This window comes from Pomacea canaliculata, linkage group LG2, assembly GCF_003073045.1.
Source record: "Pomacea canaliculata isolate SZHN2017 linkage group LG2, ASM307304v1, whole genome shotgun sequence".
In the NCBI taxonomy this organism is placed as follows: Eukaryota; Metazoa; Mollusca; class Gastropoda; order Architaenioglossa; family Ampullariidae; genus Pomacea; species Pomacea canaliculata.
The window spans coordinates 31,258,513-31,283,610 of NC_037591.1; the positions used below are offsets into that span (position 1 = coordinate 31,258,513).

A 25,098-nucleotide genomic window follows, 5' to 3' on the forward strand; every position below is an offset into this window, starting at 1 on the left:
GTAGGCTTACCGGAAGTTCTGAGGTCCCGATCGCCTCGTTCTAGCAGTTAAGTGAAAAAAAAAATCGTCTGCCATCGGTCCAGGGGATCTACGTTCATGGTTCCATGGAGACAACCCGAGCTCCTCTGTACCCTCAAGTCCCACCATCTGCACGACCCACGATCAAGGAGCGCCATGCCAAAGACAACCAGCTTAGTACAGCTATAGACTGCGCCCTAGGTGACAGCCTAGCTTTCCTAAAAGTTCTCGTTTGTGTCTAGTTAATAAGTACTAAAGCTACTGAGGGCAGGGTTGTTTCCCTTGTTTATGCTCAGAAAAGATAAGTACCGTTTTGATTACGATGTTTCTTCTGTTTTTTTAGTGACAAACAAATGTAAAAATATGGTACAACATTTAAAATGTAAGTGTAATTAGAAAATTACAAAAAGTATTACAAAACTTGCAGTTATCTACATTAAAAGCTATTTAATTTGCATGCTATTCTGCTCAACCCGAATATCACAGAAAAACAGACTATACTGTTGTGAACGTTACTGAAGTATGTGCCACAGAATAGCTGTCACCGATTTCAGATGAATGGTATAGTCGTCATATATCCGACAGTTCCTCCCACGGAGGACTTCGGAAGTAAACTGAATGGCGACCATCTCGTTGATGCAGGTGGATGGCCCCGTATATCTCACGGGTCGACCTTCGACCCACTCCCCTGAAGGGGAAATAACAATTTAATGTCAAATAATAAAACTTGGTACCAATAAACATGATGTTACTCTTGATGACCCTTTGGTCATTGCAAGTGTCGTCTGCTCATATCGCTCGATCGCTCTCTTTTATCTCGGAACTGCTAGCACACTAGTACGTTTCACTGTATACATGAACATCCTATTACTTTATACATGAACATCTATTATGATTTTGAAAAACATGACCACATGTCCCTGTACAGTATTAGACTAGACACTCTGCCCGCAGGACCGCGTACTGCCAAGGCTGCCTCTGTATGGTGTAATGACATGTCTCTCTATTTTTTATTTTTTTTTTTTTTTTGTGGCAGCATCTCATACCGGAGAAGTGTCTGCATCCTCCAAAAAGCAGAAGATACATTGAAATGAGAAGCAGATGCTTCTGACAGTGCTTTTATAAAACGAAAACCAGTCCCAAGAAAGATATCGTTAGTGATTCTCTTCTTTTGTTTGTCATTTGCTTCCTTTTTTTTTATACAAACAACTCAACAAAAAAAATCATGATCATGACACGCTTTTGTGATTTGATATCAATTTAGCTTTTTTATAAGCCCTTTCTATGACAAGAATAGCACATCACCGGTTCGGACCCCTCTGAGGCAAACAGCCTCACGATTAAAAAGTGTTTAGATTATTATTTCAGAGGTCTAGGTGGATTGGATTGATATCATGATTCAAATGTCGGATAATTCTGATCATATCTAGTGTAGTACTTCAACATATCCAATCAAAGAAAAAATTGTCATAATTTGTTGTTGTTAAGCTTCGAAAGAAACTAAGGAAAAGTATGTGAGAGCTGCATCACTTTGCTACTTCATTGTATATGCGAATTGACAATACAAAACATGATTGTTTTATTCTATATTAGCCGTGAATCTGTAGAGAGAATGCTATAATAATGAGAACCTCAGTGTTTGTTTTCTATCGCTACGAGCATCGTATAGCCCTGTCATGAGACTCGTCACAGCAGACATCTAGAAGCAGACAAGCACTCACCCGATGGGGTAGAAGGGAGCGGGGGGCCTTGCGAAGAAGGAGAAAAAAACCCCGATGTGCGTACACATCAGCCCTCACAATTCGTCGCGACCCTGTGAGGTAAGACCGACTTACAAATAGCACACATACTGCAACCTTGGAACAGATTTCCTTTAGTTAGTCCCTCCTTCCCTTCTTCCCCTTCGAAAGACGTGACATCATTTTCACGGCCCACCACCCCTCTCCTCCCTCATAGGCTTATCTGTGACCTCATCGTGACATGCCTGCAGTCACGTGACATCTCGACCCTGAGAGCGCGGCCACCACATCGCTTTTTAAACGCCGCTGGGAATTCGTGACAACAAACAGAATCAGTCCACGCTGCCGCTCAGCCTGCAGCCACAGGATCCACCTTTCACCTGCTGTCATCATCAGGTCAGGTACTTCCATCTCTAGTCTAACATTTATTTCCTTATTATCAGTTTGTTTGCTTTCGTTCACATTACCTGGCCAGGCTCCAAAGCGTACATCGTTGGGCGTCGCGTAAACAAATCGATTCGTTCGATTGTTTTTCTTTTGATGTTGTTTTGGGATTATTATTTGATTTTATTTTTTGTCCAAAACGAGTGTGACAGCTGCCACCTATTCAGATGAATACAGTTTGATCGATGAAATGTTATTTTTTTTAATTCTTCGTTATCTTCACTGTCATTCCCCGCATTACCCTCCGGAATAAATAAAGTGTTGTCTTATTACCAATGAATACCGTTACTTCCACATGCAAAACTGAAGACGATTAAATTCCAAAATTTCTTAATGAATCTCTTGCCTAAATTATCGTTATCATTGTACAAGCTGTACGTTATGTTATGAGATCAGGTCGTCGACATTCTCAAATACCTCTACATGCTTTTTGTGTTTACTTACAGTATTAACATGATTAAGAGTAGGTTGCAGGAGAGTCCGAATATTTTTTTCCCCGTAGAAAAGAGACTATGATAAAAAAAATCTCTGTGCGAAGGTGTTTTTTGTTTTTTTGTTTGTTTGTTTGTTGTTGTTGTTTTTTTTTTTTTTTTTTTTTTTGTAAGATTTGAGTCAAATTTGCGTACGAGAAGAGAAGCAAATGCTTCACTGGTGTGGTGGTGTTTACATGTGTTATCTTTGTGTTGTCAGACGTGCTCGCTGATTCCACGATATCCGCTTCACACACGGATGCTATGCTAAAGCTCACTGCAGACATTAAGAGAATTTTTTCGCCTACATTTAGTTTATTGACGGGAAAACCTGCCACGTGAAACACTAGGACACTGACAGTAAAATGAGGAGGAATTTGTGTTAATTGAGTATCATCGTAGCAATACACAGTATGTGTGCGTGTGTGCGTGCGCGCCGTGTATCTTCATTCTGTATCATGGAAGAATGTGTTAATGAGTAAGGAAAGGAGCAACCGCAGGAGAGGGAGAGAGAACGGAGACAAGGCTTTCGAAGGTTTCCTGAACATTCTGTGGCCTTCACCCCTGGTAACACTGTACACAGTATTCACACAAGTCTGGTTCGCCGGGTTCCCACTGCCGGCTATTTTTATCCTTCCGCTTGATTTATTATGTAAACATTGCAGCATCTTTTAAGTAATATCGACTGTGTCGAATATTACGGGCCATATATTGTTTTAGGTTCTATACAACATCATTATTTCAGTTTCTAAAAACGAAATTGGCAAACCAGTAAACAAAAGCAAAAGCAAAACTAAAATCTGTAAATAAGTCGCTTTTTATTGGAAATACCGTTTTGCGCCTTGGAGCAGTGATGTCATGACTGGTACTGTACGGGTGAGTACCTGCCGTTTGTGTATGTTTGTGTGTTGTGGAAGGGTTTCCTGCGGGTGTGCCTTCAATCATCGTGTTTGTGTGGCCAGTAGAGGTCTGGGGGTCACGTGACATTTCGAGGAGGGGAGAAATCTCTGTGACGATGGAAATATCCCAAGGTCGCCATCAACATTTTGAGAGGAGATGTTATTGAGACCTAGGTGTCTTCTCACGAGCCCTCGGAGGAACGGTGCTATAAAACCCCATCACCCTCCAAATGAAGTGCATTATGTTGTGGCGGAGGAGGCATGGACGAACAGATTACACACAAACTGGACAAGTAGCCTGTGACGACTGTCCGGACAAACTAATGATTTCAACAAGCATCATACAAAAAGGGTAAAGGGCTACAATTATTTTATTTTAGTAAGCAGTCAAAACATTTACCAAAAAATGTTTAAAAGCAACTGTGTAGTTTTTTTAATTATCACTATGTACTTACTGCGAAGATGGAAATTTCCATTTCGCCCTTTAGAGCTGAAAATGAAAATGAGTGTCCTTTACCAGCGACCCTGCTGACGGACGACGGAATTTTCCGGTGAGCTTTCACGTAAACAAAACGGGCAACTTTGAATTCTCCATTAGGCATGCTTAGTGGGTGGAGATAGACTGATAGAGGTTGAAAACTACAGTAGACAGCGCTAGAGCATGGCAGCTTTCTGTCTCCATCCTAGTGGCATGTACGTGCATGAGAACTTGTGTGTGTTGCTATACGAAACAGGGTGTAGGGTAGATGAACAGTGTGGGATAGAACAAATGTTTGTCACAACAGTACGTGGGTAGCAGACATACCAGGCCCACCAATTTATGAACCAAGGGACGTGACTCTGTCTCTCTCGCTCGCTCTCTCGCTCTCTCGCTCTGTGTAAACGGCGGTAACTGTACATGTTTACTTGTTTAAAGAAATGGCTATTTGTATTGAGTATTGATAGATAAGTAACTCCAGAGATGATTCCATGTGTGTAAGCCTGTGTGTACAGAACCTTCTGTCTTTATATTTGTGTCTATTCGTGTGTGGTAAATGTGTATATATGTGCAAATATACTATGTATGTGTGTATAGATATATACAGCAGCACTAGCACATGCAGATTTTCGATACTCTAGGACTCGGATAGCTATATTTATGCTAGCTAAAATCCAGTGTACATGATCGCGAATGTCTTCCTAAGTCGTAGAAGACGACCTTGACCTTAGGACTGGGAGGATAAGTACAGGATAAGTAACTTTCCTACCGGCAGGACAGGTCTAGTATGGAGATAAGACTCCTTGGCGCTGGATCGTATCTGAAACCCTTCTTATGCCATCTCTTATCGTCTCACATGGCAAAGCAGTAGCTACGAGTAAGTACAATTTAATTTACCTGAGACTAGATATCCATTTCACTAAAGAGATTTCAAAAACCGCGACCTTACAGGTGTGACTGCATTTCTAATCAAAGAGCAGTGTGTCTGGAAATATGACCTCACCTTCCAGTGACCTTTCTTGCTAGCGGTAAGATATATCATTATAAAATTTAAATGAAAGCTCTTGCGCGCGCACGAACGCACGCAACACAATAGACAATTGTCTGACATAGTTTTTATTTTCAAAGAAAATGCATTGAAGACACAAGAGATCTGACTTCTTTATGTGATAGCTCTGGGGATCAAAGGTCTGCATTAATGTGTCTCAGGACTGTGATGCGTCACATGCTTCTTTCTCCCTCCTCGCTTTCTCTCACTCTTCTTCTACTACTGCTGCTACTGCTACAGATACTCTAGCTGACGACCCAGTCGGATGTAGGACAATTATTCTCTTCTCTCGTAAACAGACTATCGCAGGTCTGTGTCCCATTAATCTTCGTCACTACCAGATAACTGCAAGGCCTCCAGAATATTATTTTCGAAAGAGCGCTTAATAGAATCATCAGGTTAAAATAAATAATCGAGGACGCAAGATAAGAAGTTACCTTAACGGTGTTTCTGATTACAAGAGGACACTGGACAGGTAGCAAATAGATTGTTGGATGGTCTAGTGCTGTGATGTCACGGACACATTCGCGGCCACATTGTTAACCCAGTTCCAATGTGTTATTTTTTTAATGCAAGGTAAAGGTCGTCCCCTAACTCTTTTAAAAAATACAGTTTGTGAAGTGATTCTACCTTCATCAGCCGTCTGTCCATTCCCGAAAGCTGGGTCAACTAGAGGAGGCTCATACAGGTATCGAACCGACGTGCCTTTCGGTCTGGATGCCTTAAGGCTTTTCGCTTTCCCAGTATAGAGGGGCTCGCAATACTGGGCTAGGCTATGGAAATGAGTGTGATGACGCTTGTATTGTGCTTCACGTGATCTTTCCTAATGATGGCATATTACTAGGTGATATTTTTTCTGCTTTGGGTGTATAATACAAAGGCCTCGTCGAAGATGGCGCTTAAAACATTGTTTTAGAACATGGAAAGGAAAAAGTAAATTCTTTGAGTGGCTTTGCCCTGAAGGATTTATTTTGGATGAAAGTGTGATGATCGAGACCAGTTGTTCTTGTCTTTATGGAGAGTCGATCTGGGGTATTGTTTTACTTTCGTCTTAACAGCTCGTTTATTAAGAACAGTCGTTATAAAATTTATAAATATCAGTCACGTGTGTGATTTGTGTGCTATTGGCATTGCGAAAAAAAAAAACCCTTGATATTTTTATGACTATTTCACTAACACCTCTCTGCAGGCGCTGCTACCAGAGTGAACTGTTGCTGTGACCAGTCCCTTTAGGTTACCACGTGATCCTCGCACAAGATGGAGCTGCCTCGTTCCCGACTAACCGGTGCGGATATCGGTGTGCTCGTCAGCTATTTCATCCTCGTCATCCTTGTTGGCGTATTTGTAAGTGATTTCTGATCCTTTCTTGTTAAAGAGTAGCTGGAGAAGTTTTCTCCCACACCTTTGTGTTGCATACGTGCGCTGATGTTTGTGGAGAAAGCGCTTTCATCCACAGGCGACATTACCGTGCGGAAAGTGAGAAAGGTTGTGGTAAGAGATGAATGGGTAAGGAGGGATAAAGATATGGAGCAAGAGGAGTGGGGTCACTTTTTGATGAGGCCACAAGTTGATTACTTTTTTTCCCTCTAATGTTTCTTGTTTTACCCAGATAGCATGCAAACGTTTTAAAAACGTTTTAAAAACGTTTTAAAAAATGTTTACATTAAAATTTTAAAAAAGGTTTGCAGAAAACGTTTTAAAAATGTTTATCATGCCCATCAAAGTAATGTTTTAAAAACGTTTTCTGCAAAATTTGTAAAACATTTTAAAAATATTTTTAAAACGTTTTATAAACATTTTTCTGTAAAACATTTTAAAAACATTTAATAAATATTCGTATGTAAATGTTTTAAAACGTTTTTTAAAATGTTTTTTAAACCTAATTTAAATGTTTCTAAGGACACGTTTTTAAACGTTTTAAAAATGTTTTGAAACCTAATGTAAATGTTTCACAGTTCACACATACTTTTCACAGTTTTCACTTCAAACATGGCATAAATGACGTACAGAGAAGATTTTCATTTGTTGTAATTAAAACATTTTCGTGTCGTTGGGAATAAACCCAGGAAGACATTTAATTATACAATAGCAAGTTACAAAATGGTGACCATTTGTGATAAAAATGAATAAATGATACTCAAAAAAGAGAAAAAAGAATATAAATTAATTAAACACCGACAAATCAATGCATAGGATTTTTCTTAAATTAATACTTTTAAAAATTTCAAATTTCAAATACTTAAAGGTGAGATGGTGCGGCACTGTGCTCTGTGCAGAGTGCCAAGGAATAATTAAAGTAAAACTAAACTTATAGACTTTAGATTTACAAAAAAACAGTGAATTGTAAATACAATGTGGTATGATGTACAAAATACACCAACAAAGTACAGTTACCCTGTTGTAGATAACAACGATGCACATTATCATCTCTACCCTTCTACAAGGAACATATCATTCCAATTAATTTAATAATATGAGAATTTCCATACCGTAAAATAAGGCTGAACAATTAAAAGTTCATGTATGTCTGGTAAAGTGGCTTTACGAAAAATGCACTTAGAACACTATCAGATCCACATGCCTTCATTTTAACATACTAAAACCTTTTTATATGTAATTATTAGATATCTCAAATATGAGACATTGTTGCTAAATATCAGCAAGCGTCCCAATTAGGTCAAGAGTGGCTTGGTGATAAGCCTGATGTTCCTTATGCAGCAAAGTTAGGCATACATGCCAGTGTAGAGAGTAAAAGGAGGCAAAGCACAGAAGTGTTATATGTGGGAGAAGCTCTTGAGCGTGGAGGAGAGCCAGGGACAAAGGACTGTCAGGACTGCCTGCTGTTGCCGTTGGAAGCGAATGGCTATGTGACCAGTACTGGCATTCGGCGGCTGTAGGTGGCATTGCAGTCATCGTAGACATTACGTGTATATCTCTAGACTTCTCTGTCGCTGGGAGAGGAGCGTCGCTCTCTGATACGGATGGCAGCTCGGGCGGTAAGGACGACGACAGGTAGAACAGCACTGTCTGCTGAAGCATTGGTCTCCACTCTGTGATGGCTCCTGCACTAACTTTATCGGAAGCCTCCATACACCACGTTCTTCCGTACAGCTTCTGCAGATAGCAAAAATGGGATTGTAGATTAAAGAAGCGCTACAGGTTTATAGATTAAAGATGGACTAAAAGAAGTCTCACACTATACATATTGTTTCAGTTTTATGGTGCTTATGCTTGTTCCCCATGTCTTTCCGTTTTTTACGCTAGTTTCACCCACAGAAGCACAATTACTACTGACAAGAGCTACAGATAATTTTCAACTGTAGAGCTAGCAATGAAAAATGTCAATTCATGTTATACAAAAATAAGCACTTAGATCTGCACTTCTCTTTTTTGTCAAAGTATGTGTAGACAATATATCATATATCTATACCTTTAATAATAATATACACTAACATTTATACATCATCACTTACTGTAGATCATGTAGATCATTTCAGTCCCTTGAAAGCACACATCTCTTCCTTTTGTCCTTTCCAGTTATAGTTCGAGCAACCTTGTCGGTCAGGAGTCGCCGCATGATTCTTTCGCACAATCCTTTGCATTCGTTCTACCCACACAGGAGAGGCTTTTGACTTGCAAATCATTAGAAGACAAGAAACATATCTGTCAAAAGTAGGCCACACATCATAAACAAGAAAGGGTGTAGTGAAAATATACATGGCTTTAATTATTTACAATTCAAGGGCAATACAAAAATTATAAACTGCAAAACTTTCACAAAAAGCTGACATTTAATGTTTCCTTCCCCAATAACCATAAAGTTTATGAGGCTGAAACCCTTGGAAACTGGATTTAAAATTTGACTTATTGTGTTCCACACTATATATGTATGATAGATTGACAAGAACTGATCATTCTCAATGAATTCCCTATAAAAACATAAGTTTTCAAAAATGTCAAGCTATGCTTAAAATTCCCTAATATTACAGATTATCATTTCAATCATGGCTTTAAACAATGACATCTGCTTTACGTACGAGTAATTCATGAAAGGAATCATCATCAAGGCGTCCATCCAGTTCCAACAGCTCTTGCTGTGTTCTAATCAGAAGGATCAAATCTTCTGGCAACATTCAGGCATCCTTTGCTGGAGCAGGCTGGTCTTTGCTTATCAGTGAATGAATCACCATATCTTTACTTCCTGTAGCATCAATTTCAATTCTCTGTCTTGTTTCAGAATGAGCCAGGCAAATGCTGCAACAGTATGAACATAGCACTGTGAGCAAGTGGACAATTAACTTTTATAGGTGAATAAAGCCAATCAACGGTGATTTGGGAGGCAGTAAGAAACTTGTATAACCAACACTATGTTCAACTTGAGATTGTGAAGGGAATTCACAACAAATTAAATAGGCAAAACAAAAAGCAAGAAAAGTAACCCATAATATAAAATTGTCTGAATTACCTTCATTAGACACTCTCTGGGTACCGCCTTTTACTGCTGCAGTTGTGAGGTCTGTCCCCTCTTGTACTCCTTGCTGAGAGTCACTACGTTGGTCACTGGGGTGCCTCACGTCGTGGGCAATATTCTGGTGGTTAGTGCATTTATCTGTGGGCATAAACGCTTGTTTTCCACTTGTGGTTGCAATGAGTCTGGCAATGGTCCTGCTGGCACTGCTGGATGCACTGATTTCCATCTAAAGTCGTCTTCTTCCTGGGCTGGGCTCTCTAGCCCTAACCTAATTAACAAGCATACCTATTAATAAGTGTGCAGTGAAATGACAATTATGAAAATTTAAGAATTTCTGGAGTAAAAGATTTAAGAAATAAAATAATAAATAATTCCTAGGCTATACCTATCATAATATCAATATTACCCTCATGAAAAATTGAAATGAACTGCAATACTGAAATCTGTACTGATCTTGTAAGTTGTTCTCCAAACCTAGGGATTCCCTAATCCCTGTCATTCTATAACTCAAACAAGACACAATGTGACTACTTGTTTCTCTTCTCTTCGATCTTTTCAACCTTTAGTGCTGTCAGCATCTGTTGTATCCAAGTTTGATGTATACTGGCTGTTATCCACTTTTCGTCTGGCAACCAAATACTCATCTGAAAGGGTTATTAATTTGTGAAGTTATAATAAACATCGAGAATAATGGCATGCAATGCTTTTACCACACAATATGAATTTCACATGACAAAATCAGTTAACTGTCTGTTCACTGAGATGTTAATGGTCATGCGGCTGTATGTTCCAGTCTGTAACCACAATAAACCCTAAGCAAGGTCTGCGTGGACTAAAGACACTAACACTACCTTAAAACCTTTTACAAAATAAATATGAACAATACTTGTAAACTTTATCAAGAGACTGACCACAAAAATATTAACCAGGCTGACGAAGTCATCAAACATCTAATCTCTATAATATACATATATATGACAATGAGTAAAAAAGTATAAAGTACCCTTTGAACCCAAAAATGCAAACAGCTTGAAGAGTCCAGGTATGTCTATCTGGCAGAGCTCCCTCCTTAAGGTGTTTTGTCAGCTCACTTGGTGGCCAGTATGCTAACCGTTTCGCGTGCTAAAAAATAAACAATCCTCTATGAACTCTTACCAGGGAGGCTAACTGTGTGTCTTATGGGAGTGTTGACGTTTGACTTCATCTGTCATATTTCCGTCAGAGATTATGACTGCATAAATTTTTATACACTGTTATACTCAAGGAACTATGGTAAATACAGGGAGGATAGCATGAATTTGTTCAGCTGAGATATGATTGTATTGACTGCAGTTTGCTTCTGTGGCATGCAATGTTATAATGTCACGTTATTTAATGTTATTAAAAAACTCTATCATCCTTAAGTAAATTTTAAGGACATGTAACACAAATTTACACCATAATGAGAAATGATTACACAATACCAGGGGTACCATTTCAGCCATAGATAACGTTTTAGCAATGAATTCAAGCAAGCAGTTATTACAGGATGCTTTTGTCCAACAAGGCAAGAAGTACTGAAAGTGAACTGTTGGAAATGTTAAATGTTGCGACCCAATATGCCAACTGTGTGGCCAAATCTGTATCTGTTTCACTGTCGCTGTCTGAAGATATCGCTGAATCAAACTGATCATCAATATAATCTTCAAATTCACTAAAATTAGATTTTCACAACATCATCATCATTATTTTCATCCAAATTGTATTTAGTCGGTAAATATTGCTGGCGTGATGTTATCAATGAGAGTTCTGGTGTCTGCTGGTTCGACCTGTTATTAATTTTGACTCTGTAGATCTAAAACTGTGAGCACCTTCTCTACGACACTGGATCGTGAATGTTTGTATCAGTGTGTATTGAATACATCTTTCTTCTTTCAGTTCTGCCAACTCTGCTTTCTACAAGTTTTATTAACTTTTCTCCGCTTCGTCCAGTAGGACGACATGATGTGAACTATCAGCTGCCTTAACGTATTAGATTATGTACGAGCGCTCAATTCAGACAGTAAACTTTGACACATCACACCCAATAAGCAGACATTAAATGTGTGTTGTACTAGAACACGGTATATAGCGTTTTATAATTAAGAACCTGAAGTACGTGTATGGTAAACAAAGAGAAAAGATTACAACCTTGGTTTTCAAACATACAGTTGATCAGCAGAGAAAATGTCGCGCCGCGTGGAATCATGGGAGTACGTGCATCCACAAGAAGAATAGCAAATGTTTAGTTACGTAGCATTGATGTTTTAAAAACTGCAATGATTTTAAACTATCAAACCTAGTCATAAGACAAATATAACAAAGTCTTTAAAAAAGCTTTTTGGTGAGGATTTTCAGTATCTACACCGTGGACTGGCTCTAAAATTCCACAGGAGAAGCGAATGCCCGCGAATCAAATAGTGACGTCTTTTAAAAAATTACGTCATGACGCAGCAGCCATAAAGGTTAACATTGTAAACGTTTATAAAACATTTATTTAACATTTTTGTTTTAAATGTTTTATTTTCAAACATTTTAAAAATGTTTTTAAAATGTTTTACTTAAAAATGTTTTTTTGGTAAATGTTTTTAAAATGTTTTTAAAACGTTTTATCTAAAACGTAAACCTTATTACAACCATGTAAACGTTTTTAAAACGTTTTTAAAATGTTTTCATGCTATCTGGGTAGAGTCCTGCTGGGGCCAATGTCCATACATTTCGCGCAGTCCTCAAAAATATCTTAACATCATATGACATATGGAGATTTCATATCCTTTTGCTTGTTTTAGTTTCTTTCTCACTCTTTTTCTCTCTTTATTTCTCTCCCTTTTCCTTTCCGTTTTCTTTTTTTTTTTTATCCATTCTCATTTCGTTCCTTTCTCTTTATTTCTTTCTTATTCTTTCTCTTTTTCGTTCGTTCCTTCTCACTTCCTTTCTTACTTTTGTATGTCTCTTTCTTTCTTGCTCTCTTCTCTTGATCTTTTCTCTTTTTTTTTTCTTCTTCTCTCTCGTTCTTTATTTTTTCTTTCATTTTTGTCTTCATTCCTTTCTTGCTATCGATCACATGTTGATCATCATAAGTATATCTCGGAAGACAAGACTTTAAAAAAATATGTTTACTGTTTTATGAATCGTCGCATTGAATTAACTGAGATGATGTCCAATTGACTGTGCAGGCCATGTGGCGAGCCAACAGGGGAACTGTCAGTGGTTACTTCCTGGCTGGCCGGAAGATGTGGTTCTTACCTGTAGGTACATATGACTGCTATCCTTAGGTTTAAAAGTTCGTTTTTAAGTGAGAGCTTACCTGTGTGCGCATATTAAAAAAAAAACAAAAAAAAACAAAACAAAACAAAACAAAAAACAGAAACCCGAAAGCAAGACAGCTAAATTTGAAACACTTAGCTTTTGTTTGTTTTATTTTGAAGCACCCTTTGTGTTGGAATATCTGAATCGTTTCATCCAGTAATACTTGGACCACGACGATTAGAATAATTGTGGCTACTGTCCAGCATGACTGTCACCTTTAATACTCAAATGCAGCTGAGGTTTCACTGTCGGTCTAAGTATCAGTAACATGAGAAATTGCGAAAATTATTTCAAACACTAGCATCGATTTGCTTCTAATGCGACTGACTGACATATACGAAGGATGTATAACCAAAATAATAGCTGTATTAAAGTAGTTTTAGGTATTTCAGTAGTTTTAAGAAGACTGTATTTTTCAGATCGGTGCTTCGCTGTTTGTCAGCAACATCGGTACGGAGCATTTCATTGGTCTCGCCGGCTCCGGAGCTGCCAGTGGCATCAGTGTTGGAGCCTGGGAGCTAAATGTTAGCCTCGCCTTTTCTCGCTCAGTCACACCTCAAGACTGTCTGGATTGCTGCTACTAATATAAAATAATTATCTATCTCCCCTTCCAGTTTTATGACAGTAGACCTCGTGAAGTGTTTTCTCGGGTGATCATATTTCTAGAATCTTCGTAATCATTTCCTTACTTTTGGCATCATGGCAAGGCTAGGGAATTCTGTTACTGCAGCTGTAATGGGGCTGAGAGTGTACAGCACAAGCCGCTAATTACAAAACTTTGTGATTTGTGTGTTCGCAGGCTCTACTGTTGCTGCAGCTCCTTGGCTGGTTGTTCATCCCTGTTTACATCGCGTGTGGGGTAAGGGCAGCAATTCTCACCGTCTTGTTAGAAAGTACCACTGATGGGGAGTTGCTTCCCTTGATGTGTAAGCTCAATGAAGTTGCATCTACACTGGCTGCATTTCTCTTGCCACACATACATTTCCTCTCTTTACATTCTCCATCTTTTTTTATTACTTGTGTTTCTTTCTTTGTTTTGGCCGTTTTTTTTATTTTGCCTGTTTTCTTTTTGTTCTTGTTTTATTTATTTTGATTAGCACTCTGACAATTGTTGAAACATCTTACAACCTGCTTCTACTTTAATTCGCTGCAGACTGATTGTTATGCGTGTGTCGTTGTCACTTGTATCACTGATAACTTTTAATCCTTAAAGGTAAATAAAAACTTCTTTGAAGACACTAAGACATTGTGTTTTAAAGAAATTCTTTTTTAAAGTTTTTTTTTATTCTTTTTGGTAACATTTCTGGTTTCTTTTTTTTCACGGCAGTATTCTGAAAATAACATTGATCTCAGCTAAGTATTTATGATTTTTTTAATATAGTGCCATAAGACATGATAGATAGAGTAGATATAAGATCAACTTCTTACATATTTATTTTTCAAATATCGTCAGCATGTGTATACGTGTTGTTGTTTTTTTTAATTATTATTATTTATCTTTGGTGTATATCCTAGTCGTAAGTTTTTATATTTCTAACCCTTTGAATTGTCTGCAGACATACACCATGCCTGAGTACCTGTCCAAGAGGTTTGGAGGGCAGAGAATGCGGATATACTTCGCCTCCCTCTCTCTCATATTATATATCTTCACTAAATGCTCAGTAAGGGAAACTGGTGTGATGAGATTAAGGAACTTCTGTCTGTCTGTCTGTCTGTCTGTCTGTCTGTCTGTCTGTCTGTCTGTCTGTCTGTCTGTCTGTCTGTCTGTCTGTCTGTCTGTCTGCCCTAACAGTTATGAAGTAACAAATTTATCCAAGAGTGGCCTGACCTGTCTTTCACTACATTGCACTGATACAACTGAACTGGGATACTAATTACTACGTGTCCACTCGACTTATCAGGACTAATGATGATAATGATGGTGATGCACATAAACTTCAGACACTGTCGCCAGAGCAAAATATCTAACATGAAGGTTAGAATAGACTATTCTAAGTTTTATGTTGCATGTTCAGGTTGTGTGTATTTGAGCAAAGTGGCAAGTGTTACCTAAACTGTTGACTAATGCGTGTACTTGGCTGTTGGCCTCACGCAGGGCGACCTCTACACCGGGGCACTGTTCATCCAGCAGTCACTTCAGTGGGACCTCTACGTGTCCATCGTCATTCTCGTCTTGCTGACGGCCGTTTTAACCATCACAGGTGAGACGATCAAGGTGTGACAGCATCCTCCATCTTAAGAGAAGAGGCAAGGCGGAGATGAGTAGGGCGGAGTGAGCAGTGCACGTGCACCGCAAGACAGCGGATGATCTATCCGTTCGTCTGAGATGATTGTAACTTGTTTCGGAATAAAGTGAGTTAAGTTATTGACCGTACATACAGTTATGGAATATTCTTACAGGTGGTCTTACTGCCGTTATCTACACTGACACCTTGCAGGCATTCCTCATGATCGGAGGGGCTGTCTACCTTATGGTCACAGGTAAGGATTTTTTCTTCTTTCTGTTTTTCGGATTGGTATAGACAGGAATTAATGTAGTAACTATATGTGCTGTCACTTTAAAACTGATTTGTGCTCACCTGTCGCTTTAAACCCCGTCTGTTCTTACGTGGTCTGTACTTACCTGCAGGCTTTCAGGCTGTGGGAGGTTTCGAGGGCTTGCTGCAGAAGTATCCACAAGCTGTCCCGACGAACGAGTCAGCCATTGTCCCCAACACCACGTGCCACTGGCCGGACCCACAGGCCTTCCGCATGCTGCGGCCCATCGACGATAACTACATGCCGTGGATGGGGTTCCTGCTGGGGCAGACACCTGGCTCCATCTGGTACTGGTGTACAGACCAGGTGAGAAGATTACTTGGCTTTAAAAAAAATCCGCCCTGTCTTGCCAGAGGACGACTCAGGACCTTAATTGGTGGTTGAATTGTTTTACGAGAAAGTGTTTTCTTTTGTTGGCTGCATATATAGTCTAGTAAATTAAGGCATACAAACACATGTAAACAAAGGACAAACACACTCTTTCTTTTTCTTTCTCTCACTCTACTTCTCGTTCATTCTGTATTCTTAACTATTTCTTTATCGCCAGGGGTTCCTGTACATATTAACACACTCCCATCTATCCCAATACACAGTATCTCACACCCACACACGCACACATTTTATTACTTCATCTACTTCACCATCCTTAGTAATAAGTAATATCTTCACAAAGCGAGTAAATCTGCTGAGTCTTTTTATTTTTTTTAGTTAATAATGACTGGAGTTGATAAGCATAGGTTGTGAATATTGTGAAGTGATAAATGATTTTTATGCCAGTCATCAAGGTAAATGGAGCGAGAACAAGGTCTGACCCTATCATCTGTTCACAGGTGATCGTGCAACGCGTGCTGGCAGCGAGGAGTCTCTCGCACGCGCAGGGGGCCACCCTGATGGCCGGCTTCATCAAGATCCTCCCGCTGTTTGTCATGGTCATGCCGGGAATGATAAGCCGTGTCCTCTACCCTAGTGAGTCCCTTTATCTTGAGCCGCGTCTTCTACCTTAGTGGTGGTTGTCCTTATCTTGAGCAGTAAAGCCTCAAACGATAACTACTCCATCCACCCCGACAATATCCACGACAACCAACCCCATCACCGCCGCATCAACACATCATTCGTATCTGATTGTAAATATTGACAATTGCTTTAAAGGAATCCTATCATTGACTGCAGCAAACAGCAGCGACGATGCAGTGATAAATGTTGTAACAAAAGTCGATGCACTAATAATAGTTAACATATGCAGGCATTAATTGTTAGCTAATCAAGATGGTGGTGGCGAGATGGCGGTGGTAGAAGGAGGGCGAAGTAGTAACATCACATTTTTTCTACTACACAGACGAGGTGGCGTGTACGAACCCTGACTACTGCTACCAGGTGTGTCAGAGCCACACAGGCTGCAGCAACATCGCCTACCCCCGCCTCGTGCTCGGCCTCATGCCGGACGGTAAGTCGCCCATCAACCTCGCAGAGTTCAAGGTCACCTTGTGAGGTAAAGCGTGACGTCAGAGACCTGCCGAAGAAGCTCTGACGTCACGACTGCTTCAGGCGCCCTCTGGTGTCTGTGAGACTCTCTGACCTCATTTGTAACGTTGTAGCATGTCTGTGGTACCATAACTACGTCATTAAGTAAGAAAAAGTTATTTCGGTAATGACGTAACATGACACATCCCCAGGCGCAAGGGGACTAATGATGGCGGTGATGATCGCGGCCTTGATGAGCGACCTGGACTCCATCTTCAACAGCGCCAGCACCCTCTTCACCATGGACATATGGCGGAGGCTGCGGAAGAGAGCCAGCACAGTGGAGCTGATGGTCGTTGGCAGGTAAGTGTTGGGGGACATACTGCAGAACCTGGGAAAAAAGCATCACTATCTTCCCGACAATATTCTCCTGAGCCCCGCCTCCCTCCCACCTGCACTCTGCAAACCTATGTTGGACACAATAACTGGTAACTACTAAAACCTTATGCGTTTCTTTTTCCGAGCCAGGTAGAAACGATTGACTTTGTGGCGTTTATTTGTGTTTCCAATGTAATCCAAGAACAATTAATTTTCTCTCTTGTCACAAGGATGCAAACGATCCTACTTAACAATGGTACAGCGGTACATTCCATCATCTTAATCCCAAGAGATGGCTTCATAAAAATTTACAAGGGTTAGGAAAAAATCAAAGTGAATGATGGAGCAGGACACAACTTTTCTCTACGTTGTTCTAGGGTGTTTATTGCCGTCATGGTTGGGGTGTCGGTGGCGTGGGTGCCGGTGATAAAAGAAACGAGCGGCGGCCAGGTGTTTATCTACATCAATGAGGTGACGGACTACCTGGCTCCGCCCTTTGCTGCTGTCTTCCTGCTGGCCGTGCTGGTGCCAATGGTGAACGAAAAGGTAGGAGACACCAGAGCCTGAAAGAGATGGCACTCTTCCTTTGTATAGTTAGCAGTAACGGTACTACTATGTTGTAGCAACTGTGACCATCTTGCAATATCACTATCGACATCACTACCATCAGCATCAGATTCCACCACAACCAATGAGACTCACTTATTTAACAGCGATACTCAGACATGTTATATGAAACTTCTGTTCTGTGTTTCTCTGCTACATCAATTTTCTTAATGGCATTCTAAACATTTCACCAGGGTGTGTTCTTTGCTCTGATGGTGGCCCTTGTGATCGGTCTGACCCGCCTGGCCATGGTCTTCGCTTTCCACGGCAACGACACATGCTCGGCTGAACGGACGGAAGTGCCCGCCATCTTGGGGAAGTTCCACTACATGTACTTCTCTCTCTTCATCACCGCTATCACGGCAATCCTCGCCATCGTCATCAGCTATTTCACCGGCAGGCCTGACCCTAAATACGTACGTCCTGGGCATTCAGCCCTTTGACCTCCCAATCTACACCCCTCGACACACTGTCCCGTGACTGGCAACAGTCAATAAGGAATCTGTTTACCTGTACTTATAAAATTCTTAAATAGTCAGTTTACTATCGGTAATACAGTATAAATATAATTTTATTTTAAATATCTCATGTGAGCAAGATCAAAAGCAGTAAATCGGATATTAGGGAGAACGCTAAACATGAAAAAAATCAATCGAAAATTAAAATCAGACAACTAAACAAAGTCACTGATATGCAACACACTTTGCTTTCTCTCTCTCTCTCTCGCACACACACTCACGCCTCAATGTTTAGAGTTTACCTTTTTAATTCAGTTGCACAAAACAACCTTCTGGACACGACACGCGGTGTCAGAATGTCCGGAGAATGTCCTGGGGGAGCCAAGCAAAGCCATCTGCAATGCGCCGCGTGAGGTGGCCGTCCCCATGCAAGAGAAAGGACAGGAGGCGAGCTACGCGGCCTTGGTGGTGGAGGTGGACACGGACGACAAAGTGAAGATCAGCAATGTGGATGACTACCGGAACTGCGATGTGTTGCAGGACGGTCACCACACACCGACTGCGGCAGACGTTAATGTCATAACGGGACATAAAGAGTTTGGTGAGGTCCTTGACACGTCTTGACCCCTGGTGTCACTCGAATAATGCTCGTGGGAAAGCGTTTGTCGGTCGTGCATGAAGATGTGTGTGCATGAGTAGGAATCTGATTATGTGTGTGTGTGCATTTATGCACAATCCATCTTCCATGGAACTAAAAAAATATGGGTTAGCCATCAATCTTACATCTCCCATTAGAAATTTAGATTGAACTAAGCACTTACATGTTCATCCTCCAGATGGGAGATCACTGTCTTAACATTTCTGTGCAGATGTAAAGAGGTCCAAGACTCTCAAAAACGTTTGCTTTGGAATCATCTGTGGCATCCACCTGACTTCCGACTCGGCGGAGGAGCAACTAGCGTCTATGAAGGAACACCTGAGCAAACTGGAGGGCCTGGAGCAAAGCCGCCAGGCCAAATGTCTTCTCACCTTGGGGCTGGCAGCCATTACAATAACAGGGGTGGCCATGTACATCTTTTGGTCGGTGTTCCAGTTCAATACAGCTCCCTTCTACCCACTGAATGGAAGCTCAATACCTGGTTCCGACAACGCCACCTTTCTGGACTAGGTCGTTCAGCAAAGATGTCTTCAGTGTGTTGCAATAACTCTGAGAACGGGTTTGCCTGCTTGTAATTAGCTTATGGACGGACTGGGTACATCAACTTATTCTTCAGTTGCTGTACAGCTTGCAACTCTGACATTTTCTTACCCGTGTAATATGCATAGATACATACAAACAGGGTTTGACTTCAGCTTAATAACTAAAGGACATTTCAGTCCTTCAGTATTCATCCCTAGAAGGCCAATAGAAAGCTTTTATATACTCTGCTCCTAAGCTTGCTTTATGCTAATGACAGCCCCGGACCTGCAACCAGTGTGTGAGAGAGAGAGGGAGAGAGAAAGTGCATTCGTCCCATAGCTCAACCGAGTGTGCTATACTGACCCATGGCACTTGAAATTATCTGTTTGATTGTCCAAGTCTCGCAAAACCAAACATATCATTTTTTTATTTGCGCTCTAGTCAACTGACAGAGGGGGTGAAGGAATTTCTGGAGCGCTTGTCTCAATTTAATTTTATAAATACCATGTGACTGTTTATGACGATAAAAATCATTTGAAACGAATTTGAACCTGATTTTCGCTTTGATTGACAGTATTAAAGTTATGTTATACTTGAAACCTCTGAATTACCTTTGTTGTTTCTCACTTAAGGGTGCGAACATTATATGTGCAAGGAACTAACATTTCTCAAAGGCTTACCCTCCAACAGAGGTCTGATGGACAAAATAACATGTCAAGACTTTCCAGACATTCACGTGACACATTTACAAACAGGAAAGTGGGGAATATTAGGGATTATGGGTTGAATTAAGTTTTAGGTTTAGACTAGAGATGTGATGATGCTTTTTGCCTATCTCGTGGTGTTTGTCATGGCTTCCATAGCCAGTGCCGTGGGCTCTCAAAGTTCGAAAGAAGAGCACGCGCGCACGCACACACAGAGAGAAAGAAAATACACAAAGAGTGAGGCGTACTCGGTCTCCTATAAGCAGCCTGCAGGACCATTCCGAGATGGCTACCCTGTTTGATGTCAGACAGGTGACTAACAGGTAGAAGCAACATTGGCCCGACCCTACGCTCCACCTCGATGCGGAGACAAACGCTCACTCAGATGATTGTAAACCGAGGGCTCAGACCTACCTGCCGTCAGACACGTCACACAGGTGTCTCCGTGCAGTGCTCACGAAAACTAGCGTGCCGTGGATGTCAGGATGAACTCCGCACGTGCAGTGTGAGCATGAACTTGTATTACTGGACTGCTGGCAGACGATTTTTTTTTCCAGTTAACTACTCAAACGAGGCAGGTGTGTACAAAGCTTCCGGTTTAGTCATACTCATTGTTTAGGCTCACCGAGACTAACAGTGGAGAAAAAGACTAAACGTTGGTCTCGGCAGTCAGACAGCAGTCCACCTATACACGTCGTTGGTGAGAGAAGCTAGTGCCAGTGATTCAAGAAAGTGAACAGATCGTTCACCTGCCATCGCCATCGGAGATCAGTTGCACACCTCGCAGTGGGCTACAAAGGGAAACGTGACTGTGTGCGAGGTGAGTAACCTGGCGCATTATCATTATTCTGGAAACTGTTCTTACTTATAATATTGAAGAGATTATGCGAAAGTGATACTACAACTAAAAGTTTTGATATCACTTTTCTGGTTAAAATCTTTTAATAGATAGACCTTTCGACTTCCCGTGTGGAAGATACGAATGTTGAAAACACTAGAGAATCCACAAACAGCACTCTCGCCTGTTAGTACTATTAAATGTTTACTAAGTTTGTCTTGTTGTCCTGTATGGCTGTCTTTGTTGTTATGACGGGGTCTTGCCTAATCACATGAGCTGTCTGCTTTACTAATACAAATATGAAGAGATTAGTAACCGTGGCTTGAATCTTGTCTTCAGCATTTCTGTTTCCAGAAGTTGTGGCAAAAGTTGTCCAAGCAACGATCATAGTGTCAATGATACTCAAAGTAATAATACTAGTCTCAGCAACAGCAATCGTGTCGACGATGTAGCAGAAGTAGTCAATTCAGAAGTAATTTTCCAAGTACTGAGAGTAGGACGAGTAGCGAGAGCATCTCGATTTCCCGCTCACCAGTGGACGCCATTTTGGATTTGAACTCTTTTTTATTATTATTATTATTATTATTATTATTATTATTATTATTATTATTATTATTATTATTATTGCCCTCAGCAGAGACGAGGCTGCTTGTACCAACCCTGACTACTGCTACCAGGTGTGTCCGAACACCCAGGCTGCAGCAACATTACTTACCTTCGCCTCGTACACGGCTTCAAGCAGGACGGTAAGTCGCCCATCTGCCTAGCGGAGGTCAAGGGTCGCGTCGGAAGGTAAAGTGTGACGTCAGAAACCTGCTACCTCGCCTTATGAGTTGTAACCACGACTGGCTTCAGGCGCCCCTCGACCTCATTTGTAGTGCGGCAACATTTCTGTAATAAATGTATAATTGTGTAATAAACATTTAATGATGATTCCTGCCTGTCTTCAGGGGAGAGGAAATGGACGATGATGGTCATCTTCGACAGCGCCAGCGCCTTCTTTACCGTGGATATATGGCGAAGGCTGCGGAAGAGTGCCGGTGCAATGGAGGTCATGATCGTGGGCAGGTAAATGAGAGGAGGGGGGACACTCTAGCACCTGGAAAAAAAAATCCTCTTTCTGTCCATAACCATTGAAAGTTTTTCTTTTCCTACCTTTCCCCATCTCGGCAGGTTACCGGTACGCTACGTACATCGTCGCTGTTGAAACTTTGTGATGTTTCTCTGCTGCACCAGGCAACTGTCGACAGAAACAATTGACTTGCTGACATTTATTTTCAGTCAGTCGCGAGGTGTCATTGTAACCCGAGAGACGAGTGGCGGCCAAGCACTCACCTGTCTCAACGAGTTGATCCACTTCCTGGCTCCGCCACTTGCTGCTGTCCTTCTTCTGGCTCTGCTGGTGGCCGTGCTGAACGAAAAGGTAAGAAGGGACAGAAACTGAGATGATAAAAGTCCGCACTGCCTTTGCTTCTGTACAACTTTGTTTTAGCAAATCTGTTTATCGCTTTTGTGGGCAGACAGTCCAAATTATTCTTTCGGTCATTCCTACTACCACAACCACAAAGGAACTCAATAGCAAGCAAGCTGCTCTTCAAGGGATTGTACCTGAATGACAAAATAATATTTTGTTACCTAGCACATGCTCAAACTGATAAAATGAAGTTTTTTGTGTGTTCAAGCTGTGCTGTGCATGGCACAAAGAACAGTTCTTTGACCACGTGTCTGTCCTGTAAGACCTACCGAACATAACATCGATGTGACATTTTTCAGTTTGTAAAAGTGTGAGTACTGTGAGCCTGGCTTTGGGTGAGAAAATCAATTCTCATTATTGTAGCCTTTTGTAGTCTTTTGCAAAGTAAATTAAGCTTGACACTCAGAAAAAGCACTATAGAAGTGAGATGGTGACTTTTGTGTCCAGACCGTGTTCTGTGTGTCCCTTGTGGTCGGCCTGACCCACCTGGCCATGGTCTTCAGTTTTCACCTGGACGTTCACTGTTCAACAGAACAGAGGGAAATGGCCGCCATCTTCATCAGCTGCTGCACGGGCTGGCCAAACCCTACATAGGTAGGTCGTACCCTTTGACCCCAAAATCCACCCCTCCCCCCGAACAGCTTCCCACAACTGATGACAAAACTATTTACTTATAAAAATCTGCATCTAGATGATAACAGTTCATATTAAAGATTTGATTGATATTGATATCATAAACACATTGATATTATGAACAAGAATAACACAGCACAGGCTTGTGCACACTTTGAAGTGAGAGGATCAGATATAAACAGTCATGGTAACCGTTTCTCGCAGTCTCCAGTAGCTCCAGTCCTCATACTCTCACATGTAGAGAATGAAGTGCGTGCTTTATGTAGTGTCCTATTCATCCCTCGAGAGAAAAATACTGAAAGATATTGAACTTCATTCTAAATCAATTTTATAGAAGCACCAAAGAGTCAGTGATAAGGTAGTTTGAACTTTTTATATTCTTGATGTTGGAAAATGCCGCCTAAGTAACTCGCTAGTTTTACTCAATGTGCTTACAGCAGCGAAAGATGCGTCATGTCTCATAAATCAATTTTCTGTATTTTTTAAATTCAGTTGCACAAAATAACCTGAGCGCCCCAGGTGGTTCCAGAGTCTCTGACTCACTTCCTGGGCGAGCCAGACATGGCAGCCAGCAGTGCACTGGGCGACTTGGCTGTCCTCCTGCAAGAAGAGGGACAGAAGGCGAGTTGCGTGGTCTTCATGGTGGAGGTCGGCAGGAGCGACGATATGGACAACAACCGGAACTGCGGTGTGTTGCTGGACGACGATGAGGTCATGACTTCTGTTCGAAGTTTAGATTGAGCTGAAGGCTCAAAGGCAAGCTTGTCCTGCAGAAGAGGGGAGATCACTTTCTATGCTGTCTCCATTTCGTGGCTTGGGCAACCAAGTTCTCTGATCTTCTCGGTTCACTGGTCTTGATTCTTTTGTGTGTACAGATTTGAAGATGTCCCAGAATCTGGACCGTATGGTATGAACATTTTCTTTCTACAAAACAACATATTCATCCCATATCCCACTGTCCCAAGCGGCATAACTCAACTAAATAAGTTCAGACTGACACATGAGACTGTCCAAGTGTGAGTTTGTTGATGTTGTACCAACGATAACCTGTCATTTCATACTGGTGCCTCACTCAATAGACAAAAGTGGAAGTGAAATTTCTGGAGCGGTTTTTTTTTTTTCATGTTTAATTTGATACGAATCACGTGACTGCTTGGGACGATACAAAATAATGTAAGTTATAAAGTTATAGCTTACAACAGAACCTGATCTTTGCTTTGTTCGACTGAAATTTATTATTAAAATTATATCTTTTGACTTGCAACCTCTGAACTGCCTTACTGTTTGTTACTTCTGGGTGTGAACATGTTATGTGCAAATGTATGATTTAGGAACTATTTGCCTGAGATGTTAGTTAACCCTGGTGTGATGGGCAAAGTAATAGTTCAAGGTGCACCGGACCATCTCTTTCTTTGCAAGGACAAGCACAGCGATCCTCAGTCATGCCACAGCAAAATTTTCATTTTTCCCCCTTGAATGACTTTTGTCCTGTTAAGGTCTCTTGTGGTTGTGTGCAGCAAACAATTGTTACATTGAGGAACATGCACCGTGTGCAACTCCAGAGAAGAAAGAGCTCCCCGTCTTCTTTTTTGTAGAGCTGATTCCGAGGGGACTGAGCATCTGAGATGCAGGTTCCCATCAGAAAAGAACTGTTACTTCTTAACCACCACCAATCCCGCCCCCCCCCCCCCACCAAAGAAAAAACCCAAACAAAACAAAACAAAACAACAAACTTAGTCAAAGGTCATGAAAAGAGAAGACAGTAAAAAAAAAACTGGCAAAGCAGAAAAAAAATTAAATGGTTTTGGACTGATGAAGTAAAAGAATGCATAGAGACTTCTAATGAATAATAATAGTTTATTATTTTTGTTGTAAATCTGAACGCTACAATTTGGTTAGACGATCACAAGTTTTCTCAAGTACTCTCCAGAAAA

The 25,098-nt window shown here is 41.0% G+C and overlaps 2 protein-coding genes across 8 annotated transcripts; both read left to right on the forward strand.

Annotated features, from left to right (window-relative positions):
- The first annotated feature begins 1,301 nt into the window (after positions 1 to 1,301).
- LOC112556403 (sodium/myo-inositol cotransporter-like) lies at positions 1,302 to 20,114 on the forward strand. Of its 7 annotated transcripts, none has more exons than XM_025225377.1 (17): positions 1,302 to 1,838; positions 1,975 to 2,158; positions 6,286 to 6,440; positions 12,762 to 12,833; positions 13,314 to 13,418; positions 13,694 to 13,753; positions 14,451 to 14,555; positions 14,990 to 15,095; positions 15,295 to 15,375; positions 15,524 to 15,738; positions 16,263 to 16,398; positions 16,769 to 16,876; positions 17,106 to 17,256; positions 17,649 to 17,817; positions 18,072 to 18,293; positions 18,651 to 18,936; positions 19,205 to 20,114. In XM_025225377.1, the coding sequence occupies exons 3-17, from the start codon at positions 6,354 to 6,356 to the stop codon at positions 19,501 to 19,503; spliced, it is 2,202 nt and encodes a 733-aa protein (XP_025081162.1). In that variant the 5' UTR covers positions 1,302 to 1,838; positions 1,975 to 2,158; positions 6,286 to 6,353; the 3' UTR covers positions 19,504 to 20,114. The 7 variants fall into 7 exon arrangements, with proteins under 7 accessions (XP_025081162.1, XP_025081164.1, XP_025081163.1 ...); XM_025225379.1 differs by having other exon boundaries at positions 1,975 to 2,153; XM_025225378.1 differs by lacking the exons at positions 1,302 to 1,838; positions 1,975 to 2,158 and adding an exon at positions 3,564 to 3,922.
- Positions 20,115 to 20,947: 833 nt separating this feature from the next.
- On the forward strand, positions 20,948 to 24,428 carry LOC112557396. The gene is made up of 6 exons (XM_025227215.1): positions 20,948 to 21,039; positions 21,695 to 21,803; positions 22,008 to 22,125; positions 22,339 to 22,480; positions 22,979 to 23,125; positions 23,657 to 24,428. Exons 3-6 carry the CDS (start codon positions 22,018 to 22,020, stop codon positions 23,872 to 23,874), a joined length of 615 nt encoding a protein of 204 aa, XP_025083000.1. The 5' UTR covers positions 20,948 to 21,039; positions 21,695 to 21,803; positions 22,008 to 22,017; the 3' UTR covers positions 23,875 to 24,428.
- Positions 24,429 to 25,098: the final 670 nt, after the last annotated feature.